Source organism: Octopus sinensis, linkage group LG14 (assembly GCF_006345805.1).
Source record: "Octopus sinensis linkage group LG14, ASM634580v1, whole genome shotgun sequence".
NCBI classification, from domain to species: Eukaryota; Metazoa; Mollusca; class Cephalopoda; order Octopoda; family Octopodidae; genus Octopus; species Octopus sinensis.
In genome coordinates this window covers 47,217,801-47,240,362 of record NC_043010.1, presented here as the reverse complement: position 1 = coordinate 47,240,362, position 22,562 = coordinate 47,217,801, and the positions used below count along the sequence as shown (strand labels likewise).

General features: G+C 35.7%; 1 protein-coding gene across 4 annotated transcripts in view; it reads left to right on the top strand.

Annotated features, from left to right (window-relative positions):
* Window positions 1–22,243, top strand: part of LOC115219226 (exocyst complex component 6B) — a 131,699-nt gene extending 109,456 nt beyond the window's left edge. For all 4 annotated transcript variants that reach the window (XM_029789361.2, XM_036508990.1, XM_029789362.2 and 1 more), the window contains exons 11-23: window positions 897–968; window positions 3,039–3,088; window positions 3,977–4,127; window positions 5,226–5,335; window positions 6,707–6,818; window positions 9,658–9,737; window positions 9,884–9,938; window positions 12,485–12,557; window positions 13,892–13,998; window positions 16,051–16,192; window positions 17,826–17,899; window positions 18,771–18,883; window positions 21,232–22,243. In XM_029789361.2, the coding sequence (XP_029645221.1) occupies window positions 897–968; window positions 3,039–3,088; window positions 3,977–4,127; window positions 5,226–5,335; window positions 6,707–6,818; window positions 9,658–9,737; window positions 9,884–9,938; window positions 12,485–12,557; window positions 13,892–13,998; window positions 16,051–16,192; window positions 17,826–17,899; window positions 18,771–18,883; window positions 21,232–21,376 (1,284 nt within the window). In that variant the 3' untranslated portion in view covers window positions 21,377–22,243. The remainder of the gene's footprint in view (window positions 1–896; window positions 969–3,038; window positions 3,089–3,976; window positions 4,128–5,225; window positions 5,336–6,706; window positions 6,819–9,657; window positions 9,738–9,883; window positions 9,939–12,484; window positions 12,558–13,891; window positions 13,999–16,050; window positions 16,193–17,825; window positions 17,900–18,770; window positions 18,884–21,231) is intronic.
* Window positions 22,244–22,562: the final 319 nt, after the last annotated feature.

Sequence of the window (22,562 nt, the reverse complement as noted above, 5' to 3'; positions counted from 1 at the left end):
TTTTCAACCTTTTGTAACTCAGTGCCCCCTTTTAAAGAGTAGGATTTTGCAAACAACTCCCTACCCATGTTGTAACAAAAAATGAAAAATAAAAAGCAGTAGATCATTTTAATCAAACTGAAGCCAGTTTTCACCCTTTGGCATTTAAATTAGCCATATAAAAATATACTATCACCTCATTGGAATCTAGAAGCAACGAGATAAAGCATGATTAATTCAAACCACTTTGAGCAAATAAGCATTACATTTGACAGAATAATCTGAACGTTAATGGTTTAAGCAATGATATATTTATTCATATTATAGTATCCTGTCAAGCATGTGCCTCATTTCTAGATGTTTGTGTCGACTGGTGGCCCCTATGGAAATGACTAAAAATGGAAGCTTAAATAAGAAAATTATACTGGACCTTAGTGCATCATCAACCATGTCTCTGCTCAATAATAATGCAATGTTCTTCCTGTTCATATTTTAATCTTGAAAAATATTATTGTAAAAAAAATGTTTGAAATATTGCTTTAAATATTGTATTTATAAGGAAAATCGTAATCCCTCTAAATACGCACTGCCTCCACCCCCATTGCACACTTCAACATTTACTGTCCCTTTTCTGAACACACAATGCCCCCAAAGGGCCACTACCACACAGATTAAGAACCACAGATATAAAAAATCCTTATTGTCTTGTATATGTGATCGCATTTATTTATTAAGGAAACAAGCCTTTTACACTAAATATTATATTTGATGGCATTTATATAGAATCTAAAATCTTTATTTTGAGCTACAAAATCCTTTTTGTTATCAGAAACTTCATTTCTCAGTTTTTGTGTCTCTTTATAAAAAATTTTATCAAAATTTCACCACCCAAACTCAGCTGTCTTTTTGTATTTCAGGGATATTGCAATTCTGAGAATATCATGTTGGAAATTAAAAACCTTATTCTTTTGTTCTGCCATACACTGCGGGTGAGTAAACTTCTTTCAGTTCTATTATGGCCCTCAGACAAATTGACTGAAAGTTAACTGTAGTAGTGACTGGGCATCAAAGCCAAAAGTACAAATACGAGATTGTCAAATATAATATTTTAAGCATGTAAAATAATATGATATGTGTGATCATTGACAGAGCGGCTAACCGGCTTCCATGCCAGTGGCACTTAAAAGGCACCATTCAAGCATGATCATTACCAGCGTCGCACTACTGGCACTCGAGCCCCGTGCTAGTATGGTATTCAGAGCACCATACGAGCGTGATCGTTGCCAGAGCGGCTATCTGGCTTCCGTGCCAGTGGTACGTAAAAAATGCCATTCGAGCGGGTTCATTACCAGCATCGCCTTACTGGCACCTGCGCCAGTGACATGTGTAAAAGATTCGGGCGAGGTCATTGCCAGTGCTGCCTGACTGGCCCTTGTGCTGGTGGCATGTAAGAGCACTCACTACACTCTCGGAGTGATTAATGTTAAGAAGGGCATCCAGCTGTAGAAACTCTGCCAGATCAAGATTGAAGCCTGGTGCAGCCATCTGGCTCGCCAGCCCTCAGTCAAATCGTCCAGCCCATGCTAGCATGGAAAGCGAACGTTAAATGATGATGATGATGAATCGATGATTAACACTTTTGTTAGCAACAAATGCAAAACTTTCCCAACCCTACCAGTTCTATGATACAAATCTACTGTTTTAAAGTGATCTGAACTAAGATCATCCATCAAAATTTCACATTTATTTATGTTCCAAACATCAACTTAATAATGGCAGTTATTTTACTAAATTCTTCATTATTTTCAAAATTATTGAATTATAGTGTGTATTTCAACAGAAATATGGTAACAAAAAGGTTAATGTTGGATTAAACTTGGTATTAAAATGGTTGTAGGGCTTGCTCAAACTAAAGATCAGCTAAAAATGATTTGGAATGTGGGTATGTATATCCATATCCAACTTTAGAAGGATGCACCTTGTTGATGAGATAATGAATGAAACTGCAGGTTCTTAGAAGATTGAGCCTTATTGACGAGGTAACAAGGCAATATGACTCTTAAAAGCCAATACAGAAAGATAAGTGTTCGAGTATTGATAATATTGATTTTGACATTGACTTCAATGAGCTTCTCCACTGGGAGATTTTTATCTTATTTATGTGAATTGACTATGCATAGATACACTGTATGTGTTATACTGTTTCTAGAATTGTAACAATATTCTTTTTTATACAAACATTATTTTGTATACAGTGCAATGTTGTCTTATCCAGTTTGAAGTACCTCAAACTGGATAAGACAAACTGTAGCACAATTTTTATCCTTGGGTAGCAACTGTTATTTCCTATTTGCATACCACTAGAAAGTATGAAAAATGGTTAATCATTTGCTTTTCTTACATCTATTCAAACCCCAAAGAATCCTTCTGAATTCATGACTATGAGGCTGCACCCCACTACTCCTCATGATTAAAGATGCACATATTGTCAACCATTAAGGGACATACTAAAATGGTTAAGGTCAAGCAACTGAGAAGCAAATCTGTCATATTGAGCAGAATATTTGCTATAACGATATTTCTGCTTCAGCAACTCAGCACTGAATCTGTCTGAAATGTAATGGAAAATTGGTCAGTTTCAAAACATTGATGTCCAGGTGACAAAAGCAAAGTTCGAACGGAATAGTAGTCATTTCTTTTGATTTGTAGGTAGAAGGAAATAGAAAATAACATTTTCTGACCAACGACAAAAAAAAAAACTGCAATTTATGCTATTCAGGGGAATTAATTAGCGTAATGATAGTTTTGTTGGTACCAATTCGAAATTGATGTCAATTTGTCTTTTTCCTGGGATGTATGGATAGATCTGATGTAGTAAACCTTTTTGTTATTTTGTAATTTTTGAGACAACCAGGAAAAAGAGTGAGTTTTAAAAGAATAGTAAGTGAAATAGTTGTTATGATGATATATGTATGATTGTTGTGATAATGATGATGATGATGATGATAGTTTAAATGAGTTCTTCTAATAATATTCTGATTATATCTTCATATCTTCAGGGTTATGGTTTCAGTGTGGGGCACCTTTTAGAATTATTACTTGAGATCAGGTTAGTATTTTTTTTATTTTTTGGTTCCTTTATGCTTTTCTTCATTAGGTTATAATTAATTAATGATTTTTGTTTTGCTCTTTTGTCTGTCAAACCAAGAAGATACATCGTTCACTTTGAATGAAACAATCAAAAACCTATTTTGTGAAAATAGACTTTTGAAATGTTTAATATTGAATACAGTTTTCTATTCATTGTAATAATTAACAAGAGGGAGAAACAGGAAGGCATGGGACAAATGTTAGGCCTCACAGAGGCAATCACTAGTGACTGAGGCCTTTGGCGATATACTGTGCTTGGGAAGACCTTTCAAGCCAAGTGAAATCATAGTTGTGGCCGTTGTTGATGTCACATAACTAGCACCTCTGTTGGTGGTACATAAAAAGCACCATTTGAGTGCTGGACCTCATGGAGCCAATGACAAATGACCAAGACCTTTGGCGATATGCTGTGCTTGAGAAGACATATCAAACCAAGTGAAACAGTATTCCTGGCAGATACTGGTGACACACAACTGGCACCCATGCTGGTGGCATATAAAAGCACCCATTACATTCTTGGAGTGGTTGGTGTTAGGAAGGGCATCCAGTCATAGAAACCATCCCAAATCCGACTGGAGTCTGGTGCAGCCCCTCAGCTTACCAGCTCTGATCAAACCATCCAACCCATGCCAGCTTGGACTACAAACATTAAATGATGATTTGAAAATAAGTTTTGCATAATGAATACAGCTTGTATCTATGGAGAATTATTTACTGCCTGTGACTCAGCCTGCAGAACAGTTATGTGGGTGATGAAGAACAATTAAAAAAAAGGGATAAGACTGTCTTAAATGATAAGTTGAAAAGTAATAACTCAATCAATCATTGACTTGTTTTGTTGTTGTAGGGATCAATATAATGAGATGTTGATGACAAAGTGGGCAGCAATATTTGACCGAATCTTCAGTGATGACAACTACACACCAATGTACATAGAAAATGAGAAAGACTTTCAGACAATTATGGGAGATTTTCCTTTATCAGAACAATTAACAGCGGTAAGTAATCGTGTGATGCCTTCCGTAACCTATTTTCACAGGATTCACTTTATTTTATTTGTTCTGTCTCAGTACTCTGAGTTCAAATCCTGCAATGTTCAGCCACCCTATTTCTAGACTTCATTATTAACCTCTATGCCTCGTCCTTGAGAACATTGACCCACAGGAATTCTCTTGCATTTGTCTTACCTGTAAATATTCAAGAGGTATTTTCACCAAGTTCACCTCACCAGTTTTAGAGTGCCTGCACAACAATCCTTCCTCCAGATCCAACTAATAAAGAGTTTTTTTTTTTTTTAATTAGATACAAAAGAAAAAGCAACAAATCTCAACCACTTGCATATCTATGAAGTGCTATGATTTGTATACTAAGGTACAGACGTGGCTGTGTGGTAAGAAGTTTGCTTCCCAACTACATGGTTTCAGGTTCCGTCCCATTGCATGGCACCTTGAGCAAATATCTTCTCCTATAGCCCTGAGTTGACCAAAACTATGTGAGGTGGATTTGGTAAGCAGACTCTGAAAGAAAACTAGTGTATGTGTGTGTCTGTCTGTATAGATAGATAGATAGATATAGTGAAAAATATGAGAGGAAGGAAAATGCACAGAATGTATGTATTTTTATATAAGATTAAATATTTACATAGTCAAGCAATTTCACTTTTGCTAATCATGATTAAGAAATTAGTAAAAATATTACAATTTCATGGTATCATAAGGCACTTGCTTTGATGTCGTGTGAAAGTTGTAAATGAGTGTCGCTGTCATGCAAGCAGTGTCTTTTTTTTTCCAATCTTCTGTGAAGACATGTCAAGTCATGGAGATATGTTACTTTACCTGGAAACAGGTAAGGGATGGTAATAGGAAAGACAGCCAACTGTAGAAAATTCACCTCAACAGACTCCAGCTTACCCATACAAGCCTGGCAAAGTGGTTGTTCAAATGATGATAATATAATAATAATGATATACTGAGTCTAGAGGAATAAAATATATACATTTTTTGGGGGGGATCCCAGAAGTAATCTTGGTACTTTATTTCAATGACAACATTGTTTTGTTATATATTTAATATATATTTTTATGTTTTATGTTGCAGAATGACTTTCCAAAACAGTTTCCTTTCTCTCAATTTGTACCAAAAATTTATCACGAAGTCAAGGAGTATATTAATGCTTGCTTGAAATTTTCATCTGATTTACATTTAAGGTAAGTTAACATGCTCAACACATTATCTTGATAGTCTTAAGCTTGCTCACTTCAAATTTGATACCATTCTTGTCCGACAGGTGATTAGCTAGCACTAGGAAGAGACTCCTGCTGTAAATTAATATTATATGCTTTCATGGATAAAACTTTTAAATATTTTACCTGTTTTATGTTGAAACTGGCCAAATCTAACCTCTCATTCTTTCCCTCCAATATCACTGTAAAATAAAACTATCACATCATAATCACATTGCTAAAAAGATAATGCATAATTAATTCAAAGCAATATGAATAAACAAGTATTACATTTGACAGAGTAATCTGAATGCTAAATGATTAACATAAAAATTACTATGGTTCACTCATTAGATGAAGAAATATGTGTTTCAAATTTTTTATAAAGTTATGAGAAAGCATATGTGTGTGTGTGTGTGTGCGCGCATGCGAGAAATTGTCGTGATGTATCAGACACGATGGTGTTAGAATTTTTATGTGTTCAAATTCTTCCAGACATTTTGTTTTACCTTAGTTTATATCATTGAGAGAAAAATGCATCAAACTTTTATTGCAATAAAAATATAAACAGTAGGAAGATTATTTGGCTTTTGCAAGCACCATAAATATTTGTGAAAAACATTTGAATCTTTACCACATCTCTGGCTTATACTGCCATGAAAAACAGGAGCGGAATGATTTTGTTTTTCCTACTATTTTATATTATCTTGGCTTTCTTCACCCTTTGACTATGAATTGAATTTCATGGTTCTTTCTGTAATGATGTTAATATCTACCAAAAAATAAGTTGGTATTTTCTGCAAGTCACATTGCCCCAATATACTTGACATATCTCAACAGAAGGCGCATGGCTCAGTGGTTAGAGCGTCGAGCTTACGATCGTGAGATTGTGAGCTCGAATCCCGGACTGCGTGTTGTGTTCTTGAGCAAGACACTTTATTTCACGTTGCTCCAGTTCACTCAGCTGTAGAAATGAGTTGCAACGTCACGGGTGCCAAGCTGTATCGGCCTTTGCCTTTCCCTTGGATAACACTGTTGGCGTGGAGAGGGGAGGCCGGTATGCATGGTCTTCCATAAACCACCTTGCCCAGACTTGTGACTAGGAGGGTAACTTTCTAGGTGCAATCCCATGGTCAGTGTCGTGACCGAAGGGGATCCCGGATCTCAACAGAAAATAGTTTTAAACATGACATTCCACAACAAAAGTAGATTGGTATAGAAACTGTTTTCTACAGTTAAGGGTAATGAAATTTTGAGTGGATATTTCTACTTTCTGCAATAAAAGGGTTAATTAAACGTTAATTAATTTAAAATTAATTTGAAATGTTTGTCTCTTTTTATACATTTCATTCACAGTCACACAGAAATAGATGATATGATTCGTAAATCAACAAATCAACTTTTAACAAGAACACTTAGTGGCTGCTTATCAACTCTCATCAAAAAGCCCTCCCTCAGCCTTCTACAAGTAAGTTGATTGCATTTTCTTTGTAATTATATTTAACAGTAAATATTCTTCCTCAGATCTTTCTAGTTTTGCTTATGTGTATGTGTGCCTGTATTTTGACTCTACTATATCAATGCAAGTGGAGGTGCGTGGCTTAGTGGTTAGGATGTCAGCATCATGATTGTAAGATTGTGGTTTCACTTCCTGGACCAGGCAACGCGTTGTGTTCTTGAGCAAAACACTACATTTCACGTTGCTCCAGTCCACTCAGCTGGTAAAAATGAGTAACGCTGCGATGGACTGGCATCCCGTCCAACTGGGGAACACTTACGCCATTGAAACCGGGAAACTGAGTCCATGAGCCTAGCTAGGCTTGGAAAGGGCGACTTTTATTGTTTATATCAATGTAAAACTTGGATGCTTTTCAGAAAAGTAATCAGAACATTTGAAGGTTTCCCCATTTATAGTTTGCGGTGTATCCTAAGTAACACTCAGAAAAGCAAAATACAGCATACAGAAATCTTGAAGCATATGCAGTCCATCCATGTTGAAGCAATGATTACAAAACATATTCTCCTTTGAACTGTGGACATAATCCATCTGAGGGAATCCTGTCTGCCAAATACAGTGTTCTTTTGTGAGCTAACAGAGGTCTCTCATCAACATATTGGTCTTAAAAAGTGTTGGAAAGACCACTTGAAGTGCATCCTCACTGGGTTTACTGTAAGGAAGAGAACATCTCTAATATTTTGGATTGTATCATTTGTCAAAATAATATTTCTATAAAAATGATTCTTACTTTGATATTTGCAAGTTATAAACAACCAATTTGTATTTGTCCAAGTGTGACTTTATCTGAGATTGGTGATTTTTAAAAAATTACTTATGATGGAAAAGAAGAATAAAATTGAAATAGAGTTAGAAGTGCATTGTGGCCAGTGGTGTATAACAACATCCAATAGTCTGGTCAATACAGGTGATACAAGTGACTTGTGATATTGGGATGGTGCAAAAATAAGCATGACTCTTGCTATTTTAAACTTTGGTACTTATTTTTTGACCTTTTAGCCTTTAAGCTGGCCATATCCAGCCAAAATATTCTATCTTTTTCATGTTCAAACTAGCCAGACCTGGTCTCTCACACCAACCCTTTTCTCACACTATATTCTAAAAATTAAGAGTTACTTTTCAACATCTCAAAGCTACAAAATAATAAATAAACATTACTTTTGACAATAATTTGAATGCTAAAAGGTTACTCTTTTAATTGTTTCAGTCATTTGACTGTGGCCATGCTGGAGCACTGCCTTTAGTCGAGCAAATCAACCCCAGGACTTATTCTTTGTCAGCCTAGTACTTATTCTATCAGTCTCTTTTGCCAAACCTCTAAGTTACGGAGACGTAAACACACCAGCATCGGTTGTCAAACAATGTTGTGGGGACAAACACAGACACACAATCATGCACATATATATACATGTATATGACAGGCTTCTTTCAGTTTCCATCTACCAAATCCACTCACAAGGCTTCGGTTGACCCGAAGCTATAGTAGAAGACACTTGCCCCAGGTGCCACGCAGTGGGACTGAACCTGGAACTATGTGGTTGGTAAGCAAGCTACTTACCATCCATGTAATATCGTTTTGGAGTGTAGATTTCAGTTGGTGAATTATGCTAGTGGTTTTGCTTTCACTGTTTATTGTTGTTTACTTTAAGTTATTAAATTAATGGTGGTTGGGAAACAAATGAAAATTTGAGCGATTTTATTGCATGAGTTCAAAATAGAACACAGAGCAGTGAAAACTACTTGCAATATCAATCTAGTATTCTAACAGAGAATTGTCAATAAATATACAGTTCAACATTGGTTCTCAAAATATTTACAATGGAGATGAGAGCCTTGAACATGAAGAAGGTTGCAACCAACTTTCAGGGGTGATTAACACTAACCTGTTGAGAGCCATTATTGAAGTGGACCCATGCAAAACAATTTGAAAAGTTGCAGAACTTAATATTGACTTGTTGATAGTTGTTTGACCTTTGCACCACAGAGGAAAATCAAGAAAACCTGACAAATTAATGCCACAAAAGCTAAATGGAAATCAAAATATATTGCTGTTATGTAGTCTGATCTACACTTCTTTTGTTCAACTGAAATGAAAAAAATTTTTTATTGCATTGCAATATGTAGGGGGAAATGGATTCTATATATCAATTGACTACCTTCATTGCTGTGGTTGCTTTGAGTAAAACACTAAAATATTTTCTTAAACCAAAGCTACATCAACATAGAGTTATAATCACAGTTTGATGGGCCATTATACTACAAAACATGACTTAAAAAGGATTTAGCAAATCCTATCAGGTAGTGCTATTAAGTTGGACATAGCCTGGGCCATTCTTAGGTCAAAGTATATCCAAGTTATATATATATATATATATATACACATACATGCACACACATGCATACACGAGCACAGTATAACCAAATAGTTAACAAATTTGCTTCATGCCACAAGGTCCATGTACAATCTCACTGCATTATATCTTGGGCGATTGTCACTTTCTATAACCTTGGGTTGACCCACAACTTGTGAGGGAAATTGGGGAGATGAAAACTGTATAGAAATCTGTCAGATAGTTTGTACTTGTAATGCAGAAGCTACAGCATTATCACAGTCTCACTGACTCCTGATTATTATGTTACGGGTAGAACCCGGGGAATGCATGAGTAGGTAATGCTGTTGGTCAAAACACTGAACCCACCTTATCAAAACTAATGGCGATCCTTCCATACACCCACCCACCCACACACACACACACACACATCCATTGTAAAAGCCTTTCCTCTTTTTCAGCTCATCCAAATTTCCATTAATATGAATAACTTAGAGAAATCCTGTAGTTCATTGGAAGAATACATTTCCAATATAACTGGGTAAGTAACTGGTTTTGCTTTTTACCTGTTTGTTTGCTGAAATAAATCACAGTTGCTGTCTTTATCCTTATGTTTAAATTCGTTAATTCATTCATTCATTAACTCAGCACACTGCTACAGTAACCTTTATATTTGTCTAATTTTAGTGCTGAGAAAGATAGTATTCATGTTGCTAAACTACATGGTACATCAATGTTTAAGGTAAGTTCCATCTTAAAGGCTTTTTAAACTTCATTCTAATTTTTTGACAAAGTTGATTCCCATACTTTGCATTATTAGATTTTTTTCATGATTCTTCATAACATTAATAATACTCTGCTTTTACTCTACAAGACCTATTGAAAGTTAAGTTAGGGCCAGAAAAGAATTGACTCATTACCAGGAATTTTGGCACAATCCAAAGATTCTTTTTCGGGAGATGTAACAGGTTTAATAATAATAATAAACATTGTGTACAGTGCTCAGGTGCACTACAACTCATCTAAAGTGCATATATAATCAGGTGTAGTTTCGACGGATTTCGGAAAGCATGAGGGCCTTAACACTATGTATACCAATTTTCTTTCTTGACCACACAGCCCCACTTTTTCTCAATCTCCTTTTGGAGAGCTTAACAGAGGTTATGTGAAGGCACATGACTCACTGATTACAGCATCGGGCTCACAATCATGAGGTAATGAGTTTGATTCCTGGACTGGGCTGTGTGTTGTGTTCTTGACTAAAACACTATTTCATGTTGTTCCAATTTATTCAGCTGTAGAAATGGGTTGTGACCTCACCTGGTGCCAAGCTGTATCAGCCTTTGCTTTTCTCTTGGACAACATCGGTAACTTTGACAGGGGAGACTGATATGCATGAGTGACTGCTGATCTTCCACAAACAACCTTGCCTGGACTTGTGCCTCAGAGGGAAATCTTCTAGGTGCAATCCCATGGACATTCATGATCAGAGGGGCATTTTTTACAGAAGTTATTGTACAGCCCTTGTCTCCTGAGAAAAGCATTATATATGTATATATATATTTATATGTGTATGTGTGCATGTATATAAGATATATATGTATATATAATTCCTACAAACACTTCATAAACTCTTACCAACTTGTAATAGCGAGGTCTCGGTACCAAGGGACATAACTCTTAACTAAATCTCCTACTTGGTTTGTTTCATCACTTTACAGCAACCACAAACTGGATGTGTCCTTTCACCTCCAACAATAGAGAGCAGTCACCATATTTCATTCCATATCAGCTATCTCTGATGAGCATAGAGTTATATAAACAGATTGTTAACTAACAATCCGTTGTACCCCTAACACGAAACCAATTGGTAAGATCAGCTGTGATGGATATATATCATCAACTTCATCATCATCATTTAGCATCCGCTTTCCATGCTAGCATGGGTTGGACGGTTTAAATATATATATTTGTGTTTGACAGACAGTTAGGGATTGGTAACAGCAAGGGCATCTAACTGTAAAACAATGCTTCAATAATATATTTGACAAATCCATGTTTGCATGTACATGCACACACACTCACATCAGGTTGAGAAATTCAACACAACTTATTTACTACTGTTTCTGACTGAGAGTAGTCTCCAAATAAAACAGTTATTTCATAAATATCATTGGAAAGTTTTATCAGACTTATTTATCATGTAAAAATATTGAAATATAGATAATAAACATATAAGGAAATCTAACCTCAAGAATTTTAAGACATTGCAGCTAGACTAACTGCTTGATAATATAAGAACCAATGGAACCAAAGCTACAAGAAACATTTTGACAAAACTAAGAGGACCTATTTTATCTCATGCAGCAAGTACAAAAGACTTGAGATGCTAAATGTCAAAGCTGTGTTGTTGAATATTATAATTTTCAGATTAACTTCATTTGCAAAGATAAAATGATATTACAATATATTGATTTACTAATGTTTTGATTTACTGTCTTAACCCTTTAACATTCAATCCAGTCATATCCAGCCAAAATACTCTACTTGTTTTATGTTCAAACTGGCCAGATCTGGCCTCTGCCATCTATCCTATAATGTCATTGTAAAAAATAAACAATCACATCATCAAAATCTCAAGGCTACAAGATAACGAATGATCATTTGAAAACAATCATCATCATCATCATCATCGTTTAATGTCCGCTTTCCCTGCTAGCATGGGTTGGACAATTTGACTGAGGTCTGGCGAACCAGATGGCTGCACCAGACTCCAATCTGATCTGGCAGAGTTTCTACAGCTGGATGCCCTTCCAAACGCCAAACACTCCGAGAGTGTAGTGGGTGCTTTTACATGCCACCAGCACGAATGCCAGTCAAGCGGTACTGGCAACGGCCTGACTGGCCCTCGTGCCAGTGGCACATAAAAGCACCCACTACACCCTTGGAGTGGTTGGCGTTAGGAAGGGCATCCAGAAGTATTGCATTTGACAGAATAATCTGAATGCTGAAAGGTTAACACTGGTACTCACTTCTTTGTGCACACAAACCACAAGCATAAAAATGTTTGTTTATTATCATCATCATCATCATCATCATAGCTTTTTATGCTGTAAATTTTGGTCTGAAATATTAGACTTGTATGCTGGAGAATACAACACCTAATATCTGAACTATAAATAAATGTTTACAATAACCTGCCATTTTCTGTATATATTATATCTGTTTCCTTATTGAACACAATGTTCATGTTTGTAGTTTTAACATAGTGAATTTTTTTTACTTCAGGATGCACGCAGTGAAGCAGAAGAATATATATATAAACAGCTTAATGTGAAAATTGACGAATTTTTAGATTTAGGTATGTATACTCTGTGTGTGTGTGTGTGTGTGTGCGTCTGTGTTTTTGTGTATGTGGTTAATGAGGGATGCTTGAACTGTAATCTTTAGTCTAGTTGGATACATTTATGGTAACAAATCAGTAACACACTTTCAGCAACTCTAAGGAAAGGAAATCTTGCCTGCAGAATTTTGAGATGTTGCAGCTAGATTAACTGCTTGACAATATAAGAACCAAAACAGGCTTACAAGTGATAGTGGAATAGTTCAAGTTTTGTCTTTTTTTTTTTTGTAATTTTTTTATTGCAGACATGGTTGTGTGGTGAAGAAGCTTGCTTCCCAACCTTGTGAGTGGATTTGATGGACAGAAGCCTATCATATGTGTGTGTGTGTGTGTGTATATATATATGTGTGTGTGTGTATATATATGTGTATGTGTATATATATATAAAGATACTTATGGCTGGTTCATAGGGTTACCTAGGGTTTTGCATCCATAAAGCGCTTGGCTTTACATGTCTTGTCAGACCTTAATTTAATTAAGGTCTAACAAGACATTTGTAGAGCCAAGTGCTTTATGAACGTGAAACCTTGGGTAACCCTATTAATCGACCATAACTGTCTAAGTACACTACTGCTTTTTTTTATTTATGATTTACTAACAAAGATATATTCATATATTGACATATATATATATATATCATATATATCCAATATATTATATATGTGTGTGTGTGTGTGTGTGATTGTCTTGACATCGTATGATGATTGTAAATAAGTCTCATTCATTCCTCATCCTTTGAGAGAAGCATATCTGATAATGAGGAAATGTTTCCTCGTGGGTTGGTGACAGGAAAAGCATCCGGCCATAGACAATCTACCTCAGAAAATTCTATCTAACTCATGTGAGCATGGGAAACAAAGATAAGAAATCAAGGGAGGAAGGGCAACAGCCATTACTCTCCTTGGGGCCACCAAAACTCAGGTGTGTAAGGGCAAAAGTTATCTTTGGAGCTGGCCTGAATGCTTGCAACAAACATTAGTGTTAAAGTAAGCAATGGATGAAGTCTCTAAATAGTTATATAACAAATCAATCTAAAAATATTTTATTAACAATTTCCTATACAATTATTCATATTATTCTAAAAGATTTGATTTAAACAAAGATTAATAAAACAAAGGTGGTATGAGAGACATATAATTCTTTTGTTTTATCACCAATAAATATTTTCACATCATTAGAATTTGAACATATATTTGTAATAATTACCTTATGAAATTAATCAATTAATCTGGTAATGTTAATGTTTTGTGTCAATGGGTTTCTAAACAAATGTCTTCTCCTACTTGTTTCAGCAAATTATGACTGGGCGTTAATGGAATCTAAAGGTCATGCAAGTGGCTACCTCATGGATCTTATCGCTTTTTTACAAAGTACATTTATGTCATTCACTAACCTGCCAGTAAGTCATCTTGATTTTTGTTTTGTTTTTCTCTCTATAATTCCCCCCACACTCCTCCTCTTCACTCATACAAATGTGCATGCTCACACACACACACATGCATGCAACTGATTCAAGAGGTCAGTAAAGCTTAACAAATTGGTTTACAACATCTGCTCCAGTTAAGTTTAGGAGTTCTAGACTTGTCCCTTTTGCTGATGGTAAAAAGGCAAAATTTAACTCTTTTAGCATTGAAACTGGCCATATCAATATCACGCCCAAATATTCTACTTATTTTATGTTCAAGTCAGCCAGAGCCAGCCTCTTACAGCTACCCTACAATGTCATTCTAAAAATAAACCATCACACCATCAAAGTCTTGAAGCTATGAGATCACACATAATTAATTCAAAACAATATGCATAAATAAGCATTACATTTGACAGAGTAATCTGAATGCTTAAGGGTAAGCAATAAGTATTTACGTTTTAATTATTTTATTTCATATTCTGCAAACTTAGTATATGCATTCTACAATTTACATAGATGATTTTTTCCATAACAATGTTCCTAGTATATATTCTGTATTCATCATCAAGAAGTATCTTTCTGGTTGTTATGTTAATTTTCTTTGACCTACAAATAACTCAGGTTTGTTGGATCTACTGATAGCAACATATAATTGTCCATGTGTGAACACTGGAATCAGAACATACAATGTACTCCTCTTCAAACTTTGTCCTTGACTCTTAGTTATCATCATAATTAAAATATGCTTTAGAGGAAAATTGCATTTTTTCTTCTTTAGAGTGAATGGTAACTTGGTGTCAGATTGTTGAAGAGAAATTCAAAGAATCATTTTCCTTTCATTATAGAAATGAATTTGTAGGAAGTGAGGTTGGTACTGGATGGGTGTCTCACAATTCCTTACATAGTCATGGAAAGGAAAATAGCAGGAACAAGAATCTCCAAACAAATAACAATAATAATTTATTTCACCAAAATAAGCATTTCATCTCTGGACGCCAGGAGGTGGGGGGTGGAAGCAGCAGGGTCGGTTCAATCACAATTGTGAAGGCATTCTTCAGATTCGCCTAAGTCGTGGATCGCCTTCACACGGAGCTGGCCTGGTTGCAGTATTTGTTCTATATTTTTGCCTTTTAAGTTCCTATCATAGCTATGTGAGCCATAGACTTACTCTGTTACCCAGTCTAACACCACCACCTGGTTCTCAAGGTGGTGATGTTATGGGCATGGCCTTTCATTCTGACTAAATGATAAAAAAATAAATGAATTATTTGAAAATCAATGTAATCTGAGCATGTGATGCATAGATAGACATGTGAGAAACATGGCTTTTACTATAATATGGACTGTGTGCTTGGTTTTCTTATGTAACAGTATGGTGGCTCAAATAATGTCATCAATACTTCAATGAGACCCAAGCAAAGATACTAAACTCAATGTTCCTGTTTCACTAACTGGAAATAAATATTTTAGCTGACTGTACAGAGCTCAGATCCTCCTATGAGCCTGAATAAAGTAACCAGAAACCACATCAGTATGATACTTTTGTGTATCACTACATGAAGAGGTAGTTTTCAGTGGTGTCTTTTATGTCCCTATGGGTTACAAGGCATTAATTATCATGTATGCTGACTTTCATTTCTGAAAATGACCAATACAGAGTAACAGTCAAGATTTAATATTTAGTTTTTGTTCTTCTCTCTTCAATATTGAACTATATGCTGTCATTAAATTAAATTGAGATTAGTTCCACTGACTACACCTCAAATCAGTTGATTTTGTTTATAAGAACGAAATCAGTAGATTAGCAGAATTAGCAGAGTTTCTAGTTAAATGCCTTGCAGTTGTTTTTTATTTCCTTCTATACTCTAAAATATCACTAAGGTCAGTTTTGTCTTACATCTCTGAGGTTCATAAAATAGTACCAGTTATATACTAGGATCAATTCAACCAACTGTTCTCCTCCCTCACAGATTTGTTGCTTGTACCAAAGTGATATAAATCTTTATTTGTTAACCATTTTGTATTTTTCCATATTTTCTACAGGAAAAGGTTGCCAGAACAGCATGTATGTCTGCTTGCAAGCATATAGCGTGTAGCTTGATGGATTTTGTGATGGACAATGATGTCAAACAAGTTACAATGGGTGCTTTACAGCAATTTAATTTAGACCTGATTCAGTGTGAACGTGAGTAGCCATATGTTTTTCGAAAACTTATTTTACTGTTCAGATCATCATCACTTAACATCCTTTTTCCATACTGGCATAGATTGGATGGTTTTGACAGGAGCTACCCAGGCTCCATTTGTCTGTTTTGGGATGGTTTCTACAGCTGGATGCCCTTCTTAACACCAACCACTTTACAGAGTGTACTGGGTGCTTTTACATGGCACCAGTACAGGTGCTTTTTACACGGCACCAGCACCCATGAGCCTGCAAGATTAGGAAGGCTCAGTTGAAGATGGATGCAGAGGACATGCCTATATGCAAGGACAACCATGATCTTGCTTAGCTTGATGTGTCTTCTCAAGTACAGCGAACTGTCAGGTGTCTCGGTCCCCTGTCATCCCTTCTCAAATGATAAACTAGATACAACCAACAACTTTCCAATGCCTTTATCATATCTATGTTTGATCAATCAGAGCCTACACTTTTTTTTATTTAACATCCTTATTTGTCACCATACCTATTCATCATCATCTATTTCCTTCTTAAACATCATACAAATCTGCTCTTCACTCTGATGGAAAGGCTTTTTGTTATCAGCAGAGGTAACAGCTCCCTGAATAATGTTTTCCCAGCCTGTTCTTACTCTACCATGCTTTTTTTGGAGCACCCATCCTCATTGCTGAGTCACCTAAGTAGCAGAAACTAATGACTACTTCTAGAGTGCTATCTGTGCAATTGAGACACATACGCGTGCACACACACACACACACACATGCACTTAGCCACTCTACTGGTTGTTCTGGTTCCATAAATTCTCGTCTTGAAAACATCCTCCATTTTAGGGTCTTCACAAAGAAACCACCAGTACATATTAAGAAAACAGTTTTACAATATTCTCTTTATATCATATGTATGAATAACACATAGATAATACATTCAAAGTTATTACAAATGCTAACCCATGGAATTTCTGATGATCTCTTAAGGCTATTTCACATATCTAACATTGCTAAGTTATAGCCTAAGAACCAAACTTCTTGCTTAGTTAATGCCTTAGTTAATGGCTGATCCCAGGCCCTTGTAAAACACAAATTAAAATTAAACACATACAAGCATCCTAAACCACACAAAAATTTAAAGAAAGGTATTTATTTCAATGCTTTACCTTTTCTGGCATTCATCTGCTTTAATATATAAAATAGGCGTAGGAGTGGCTGTGTGGTAAGTAGCTTGCTTACGAACCACATAGTTCCGGGTTCAGTCCCAATGCGTGGCACCTTGGGCAAGTGTCTTCTACTATAGCCTTGGGCCGACCAAAGCCTTGTAAGTGGATTTGGTTGACAGAAACTGAAAGAAGCCCGTTGCATATATGTATATATATATATATATGTGTATGTGTGTGTATATGTTTTGAGTATCTGTGTTTGCCCCCACCCCCAACATTGCTTGACAACCGATGCTGGTGTGTTTATGTCCCCGTAACTTAGCAGTTCGGCAAACGAGACCGATAGAATAAGTACTAGGCTTACAAAGAATAAGTGCTGAGGTTGATTTGCTCGACTAAAGGTCGTGCTCCAGCATGGCCACAGTCAAATGACTGAAACGAGTAAAAGAATAAAATGTTTTAAAATATGTTTCATTGTACTTTCAGAATTTGCTGCATCAGACCCAGTGTCTGGATTTAATGACGGGACGCTGCTGTTGGCTTTTGCTGATCTCAGGCAGGTAAGGTCATTGACTTCTTGTTGGAACATTTATTTCAATATTTTACAGTTGATAATTTATCACCTTCAGTTATTGAGTGTATATGTGCTTCTATTTACTATACATATATGGGTTACTGTGTGTGGACTTGCAGCTATGTAATGATGAAAACACAGATTCTTATCTGATCACCAAAAATAAGTAACATCAGGCCCAGTTTGTACTTCATATATATACCAATATATATGAAACACAATACATGACATACACCTGTTTCTAATCAATAAAACTGATCAAAAAGCAAATAAATAGCCTTAATTAAGTTAAAAGATAAATTCATCAAATAAGTAACCCAATTAAATAAAACAAAAGAAACAAAATACAAACATGCCGCTCATCACAAATTCAACATTAGGTCACAAAAATCAACCAGTCAAGAAACAAAAACAACAGTCAATCAAGTACAAAAGACAACAGCCTTCAACATCATCATCATCATCTTTAATGTCCATTTTCCAATCATGCTCAAAAAAGCAAACCAATGAACAGACACAAACAGGAGACCACATCCACACCAATGGCTATAAATAAACAACAACACCAAGTTGTAATATTTCTTGCTTGAATATCACAATAAACTTCAGTGTCGATAAACTAATATCTCCTCTACTGCAGCACACCTATTTCTGCCCTCATTCTTGGTTGCTCTCTCTCTCTCTATCTTTCTTTTTTCTACAAAAATTACCTCTAATTCTGCCAGTTGATTTGAGTTCTTTCTACTAGTTGATTATTCACCTTGAAACAGATGTAAGGGCATGTGTGTACACTCAAAAACACACACACACAATATGTGAAGTTTATCTTGCAATTTGTTTATTTCTCTATTTACTAGCTTCTTGATCTGCTCCTGAACTGGGACTGGTCTGTTTATTTGGCTGATTATGGTCAACCAAAGTGTAAATATGTTCGCGTCAAACCTGTTGTAGCTATATCACTCTTAGAAAAGTAAGTGACTTGATATTTTTTTCTATATTTTATTAGGTTTTTATTTTATTGAAATGCTATTACTTTCCTTTTACAATTATGATTTGACAGTAAATAATATACAGGTATCAGTGGCTGAGTGAATAATTATGTCTATAAGCCTTTTGGAATAATGGTTCCTTGTTTTAATTTAGTATTGTACTATGTACATGTCTAGAAATAAAATACCCTGATGCTAATCACAGATCAAACCAATAGAAAAATAGCAGTGATGTTCATAGTGAAATTAATGGGAGAAAAGATTATAACCTTATTTAGAAAAATTCCTCTCAGACATTTGAACTTTTAATGTTTTTTTAATGGCTAAGAACTTCCCAGTTCTTCGCATGCATTTGAAAGTATTTGATTTCCTCTACTCAAGTTATAATGAAAATTGACTCAGAATTTCCTTCCTCTGGATATTTCTTTGTCAAACATTTAATGTCCAGTATTTCTAACTTTATATTAATTACAAGAATATTGTAGTTTGCTTGAAGCATTGTGTATTGTTTGTGAACATGAGGAAATAAACAGAGAGAAAATAAAAAACTTGTGGAGTTAGCAGTCAATCATGATGACTATTTGGACACAGATGGTTTTTGTGTGTATATATGCATATATATATAGTAACACCTTACTTTACAAGGACCTGCTTTACAAGATCTCAGGTGTATGAGTTTTATTTTTCAGCTCACTTTTGTATGGTGGGCTGAAATTTTTCAAGTACAAGATCTAAATTTTGAATGAAGTGCAAAAGTTTCAACTACCATAACAAATGCTTCTGTGTCATCATCATCATTTAACGTCCGTTTTCCATGCTAGCATGAGTTGGACGGTTCAACCAGGGTCTGGGAAGCCTGGAGGCTGCACCAGGCTCCAGTCTGATCTGGCAGTGTTTCTACAGCTGGATGCCCTTCCTAACGCCAACCACTCCGTGAGTGTATTGGGTGTATTTTTACGTGTGTTACTGAGAAATGTATAGAAAGTGAAAAAAGCTTCTTCTAAGCAAACAACTCCTGACTTGTTTTTTAAAAAGAAATCTACAAGCCTGTCTGCAAGTGCTTGTGAATCAGCAATCGCACCTACAAGTGATGGTGTGTGCAAGTTTAGTGTGAGTGAAAGTGATTCAGAAAACAATTATAATAATAATAATATTTTTTTATTATAAGTGATCTTGACATAATTTTTTATATAAAATATTCTTTACATTCTACATTGCCATTTAATTATGAGTATTATAAATTTTATAGGTAAAATATTTTTCTAAGAACGAATTACAATTTATAACATTGTTACCATGGGAAATGATTGCTCTGCTTTACAAGTTTTTACTTTATGAGTGGTCACCAGGAACAAATTAACTCATATATATATATATTTTAATATATTATTATTAATATTAGGAAATCAATATCAGAACTCCTCAGAAAGATATACATGTGTGAAAAATAATTGCTGTATTAAAAATGTATAAATAAATAAATATAAATATGTATAAAAATATATGTAAATATGTATAAGCTTAAATATATATGACAGTTTAAAAGTTTTGAATTAATTATTTATGGCATCTTACGATCGTTTCACAGAAGAGTTGTCCCTATAATGAAATCCTATATTGATAAGCATTTATAGACAACGCTTCTGCTCTTCAGAGATATATGTATATATGTATGTTAAAACATCCACCCAAGTATAGACTATAAAAACAAGTCTAAATATTAGATATTTGAACATGTAGGCATAGGAGTGGCTGTGTGATAAGTAGCTTGCTAACCAACCACATGGTTCCGGGTTCAGTCCCACTGCATGGCATCTTGGGCAAGTGTCTTCTGCTATAGCCCTGGGCCAACCAATGCCTTGTGAGTGGATTTGGTAGACGGAAACTGAAAGAAGCCTGTCATATATATGTATATATACATATATATATGTATGCGTGTGTGTGTTTGTGTGTCTGTGTTTGTCCCCCTAGCATTGCTTGACAACCAATGCTGGTGTGTTTACATCCCCGTCACTTAGCGGTTCGGCAAAAAGAGACCGATAGAATAAGTACTGGGCTTACAAAAGAATAAGTGCTGAGGTCGAGTTGCTCGATTAAAGGCAGTGCTCCAGCATGGCCGCAGTCAAATGACTGAAACAAGTAAGGAAAAAAAAAAAAAGATATGTTTAGTTTCAAATGTAAATATTACAGCAAATATATCTAGCCTTTAGTCAGCTGTCAGATCTTTATATACACTGTTAACTTTCCTAAATACTACCTTTCCAGTTCATTTGCATTGTTTTTTTTCTTTCTCAGTCTTTTTCTGTATATGTATATTTTACTTTTGCAGGTTAAATAGTGGAGATAAGAAGAAATTCATGTTTACACCATTGAAGAAAAATGAAAGAGACAAAAAGAAGCTTCTAGACACAGTGCTAAAACAATTAAAAGGTCTAGTGAATGGGACAGCCCCTCAGCAAGGCAGTGGCCAGTAATGGTTTAGCTGGGGTTGGTTATAGGACCTCAACTGACTCTCCTTCCACAATCCTTCCTTTCCTTCTCCTCTTCCTGGTTGTTTTATTTCCTTTCACCCCCTTACCCCCATTCTTTCTTTTTTTTATTTATCTGTAGTGGACTCAAGGGAGGGTTGCCAGCAGATCAGAAGCAGAGCAGAGGTGAGAGGGAAATATGGAAAGACTACATTACTTAACCAAGTCCATAATATCCTGCCTAAATACCTACCTATCTACCTACCTACCTGCCTGTCTGCCTGCCTACCTGCCTGCCTGCCTGCCTGCCCGTCTGTCTGTCTGCCAGTCAGTCAGTTTGTCTGCATGCCTGCCTGCTTGCTGTTATTTGACAATGCCAGACACAACACAAAAACAACACAAAACTATAATAAAAAAGAAATGCTCTATCATTCCCTCCTCATTTTCTGTCTAATATCTCGCTCTTTCTCAATGAAGCCTGCCCCTCACCCACCCTCACTATTTATTTCCATTACACTATATAAGTCCCGGTGAAGAACCATTCACCATTCCCTAATTTAACACTGAACACTCACAGAGGAGAAACACTCCAGCTATCTATCACTGGTTAGTGACCGAGCAGTGTGGTTGTGAAGCCTTTCTAGAATACACAATTGTTTGAACGAAAGTCACTGATTATATGATGTTATGCCTGTATTCCACCAGGATATTCCACCAACCCACCCATTTTTTTTCCCCGGACCAGTCCACCCAATGGGCAACAAGTATATGAACTGTCCCCTGTTATGGCTAATGTGTCTGTACTTCTATCACTGACGTTATAGTATGATGTTTCATGGGCCATGACATTGTTTAAAATAATAACAGAAATTTCAAAAACCAAAAAAAAAAACCCATTCCCTCAACAAACCTGCCCTACTGTTTACCTGACTATACGGCTGGTAAAAATAGAGAATTAGAGAGAGAAAGAGAGTGAACAGCTTTGTTATTGAGCGTAGTTCAAAGTGGAAATTAACAGTTGTAATTTGTGGGGTTGTTTTTGTTTTTTTTTTTTACAGTACTATGATTGAATCTTCTCATAACAATAATTCAATAAACATGATTAATAGTTCTCTCTCTCTCTCCCCTCTCTCTCTCTCTTTTTCTCTGTTTCTCAGTCTCTCTCTCTCACTCTCTCTATCTCCCCCTCCGC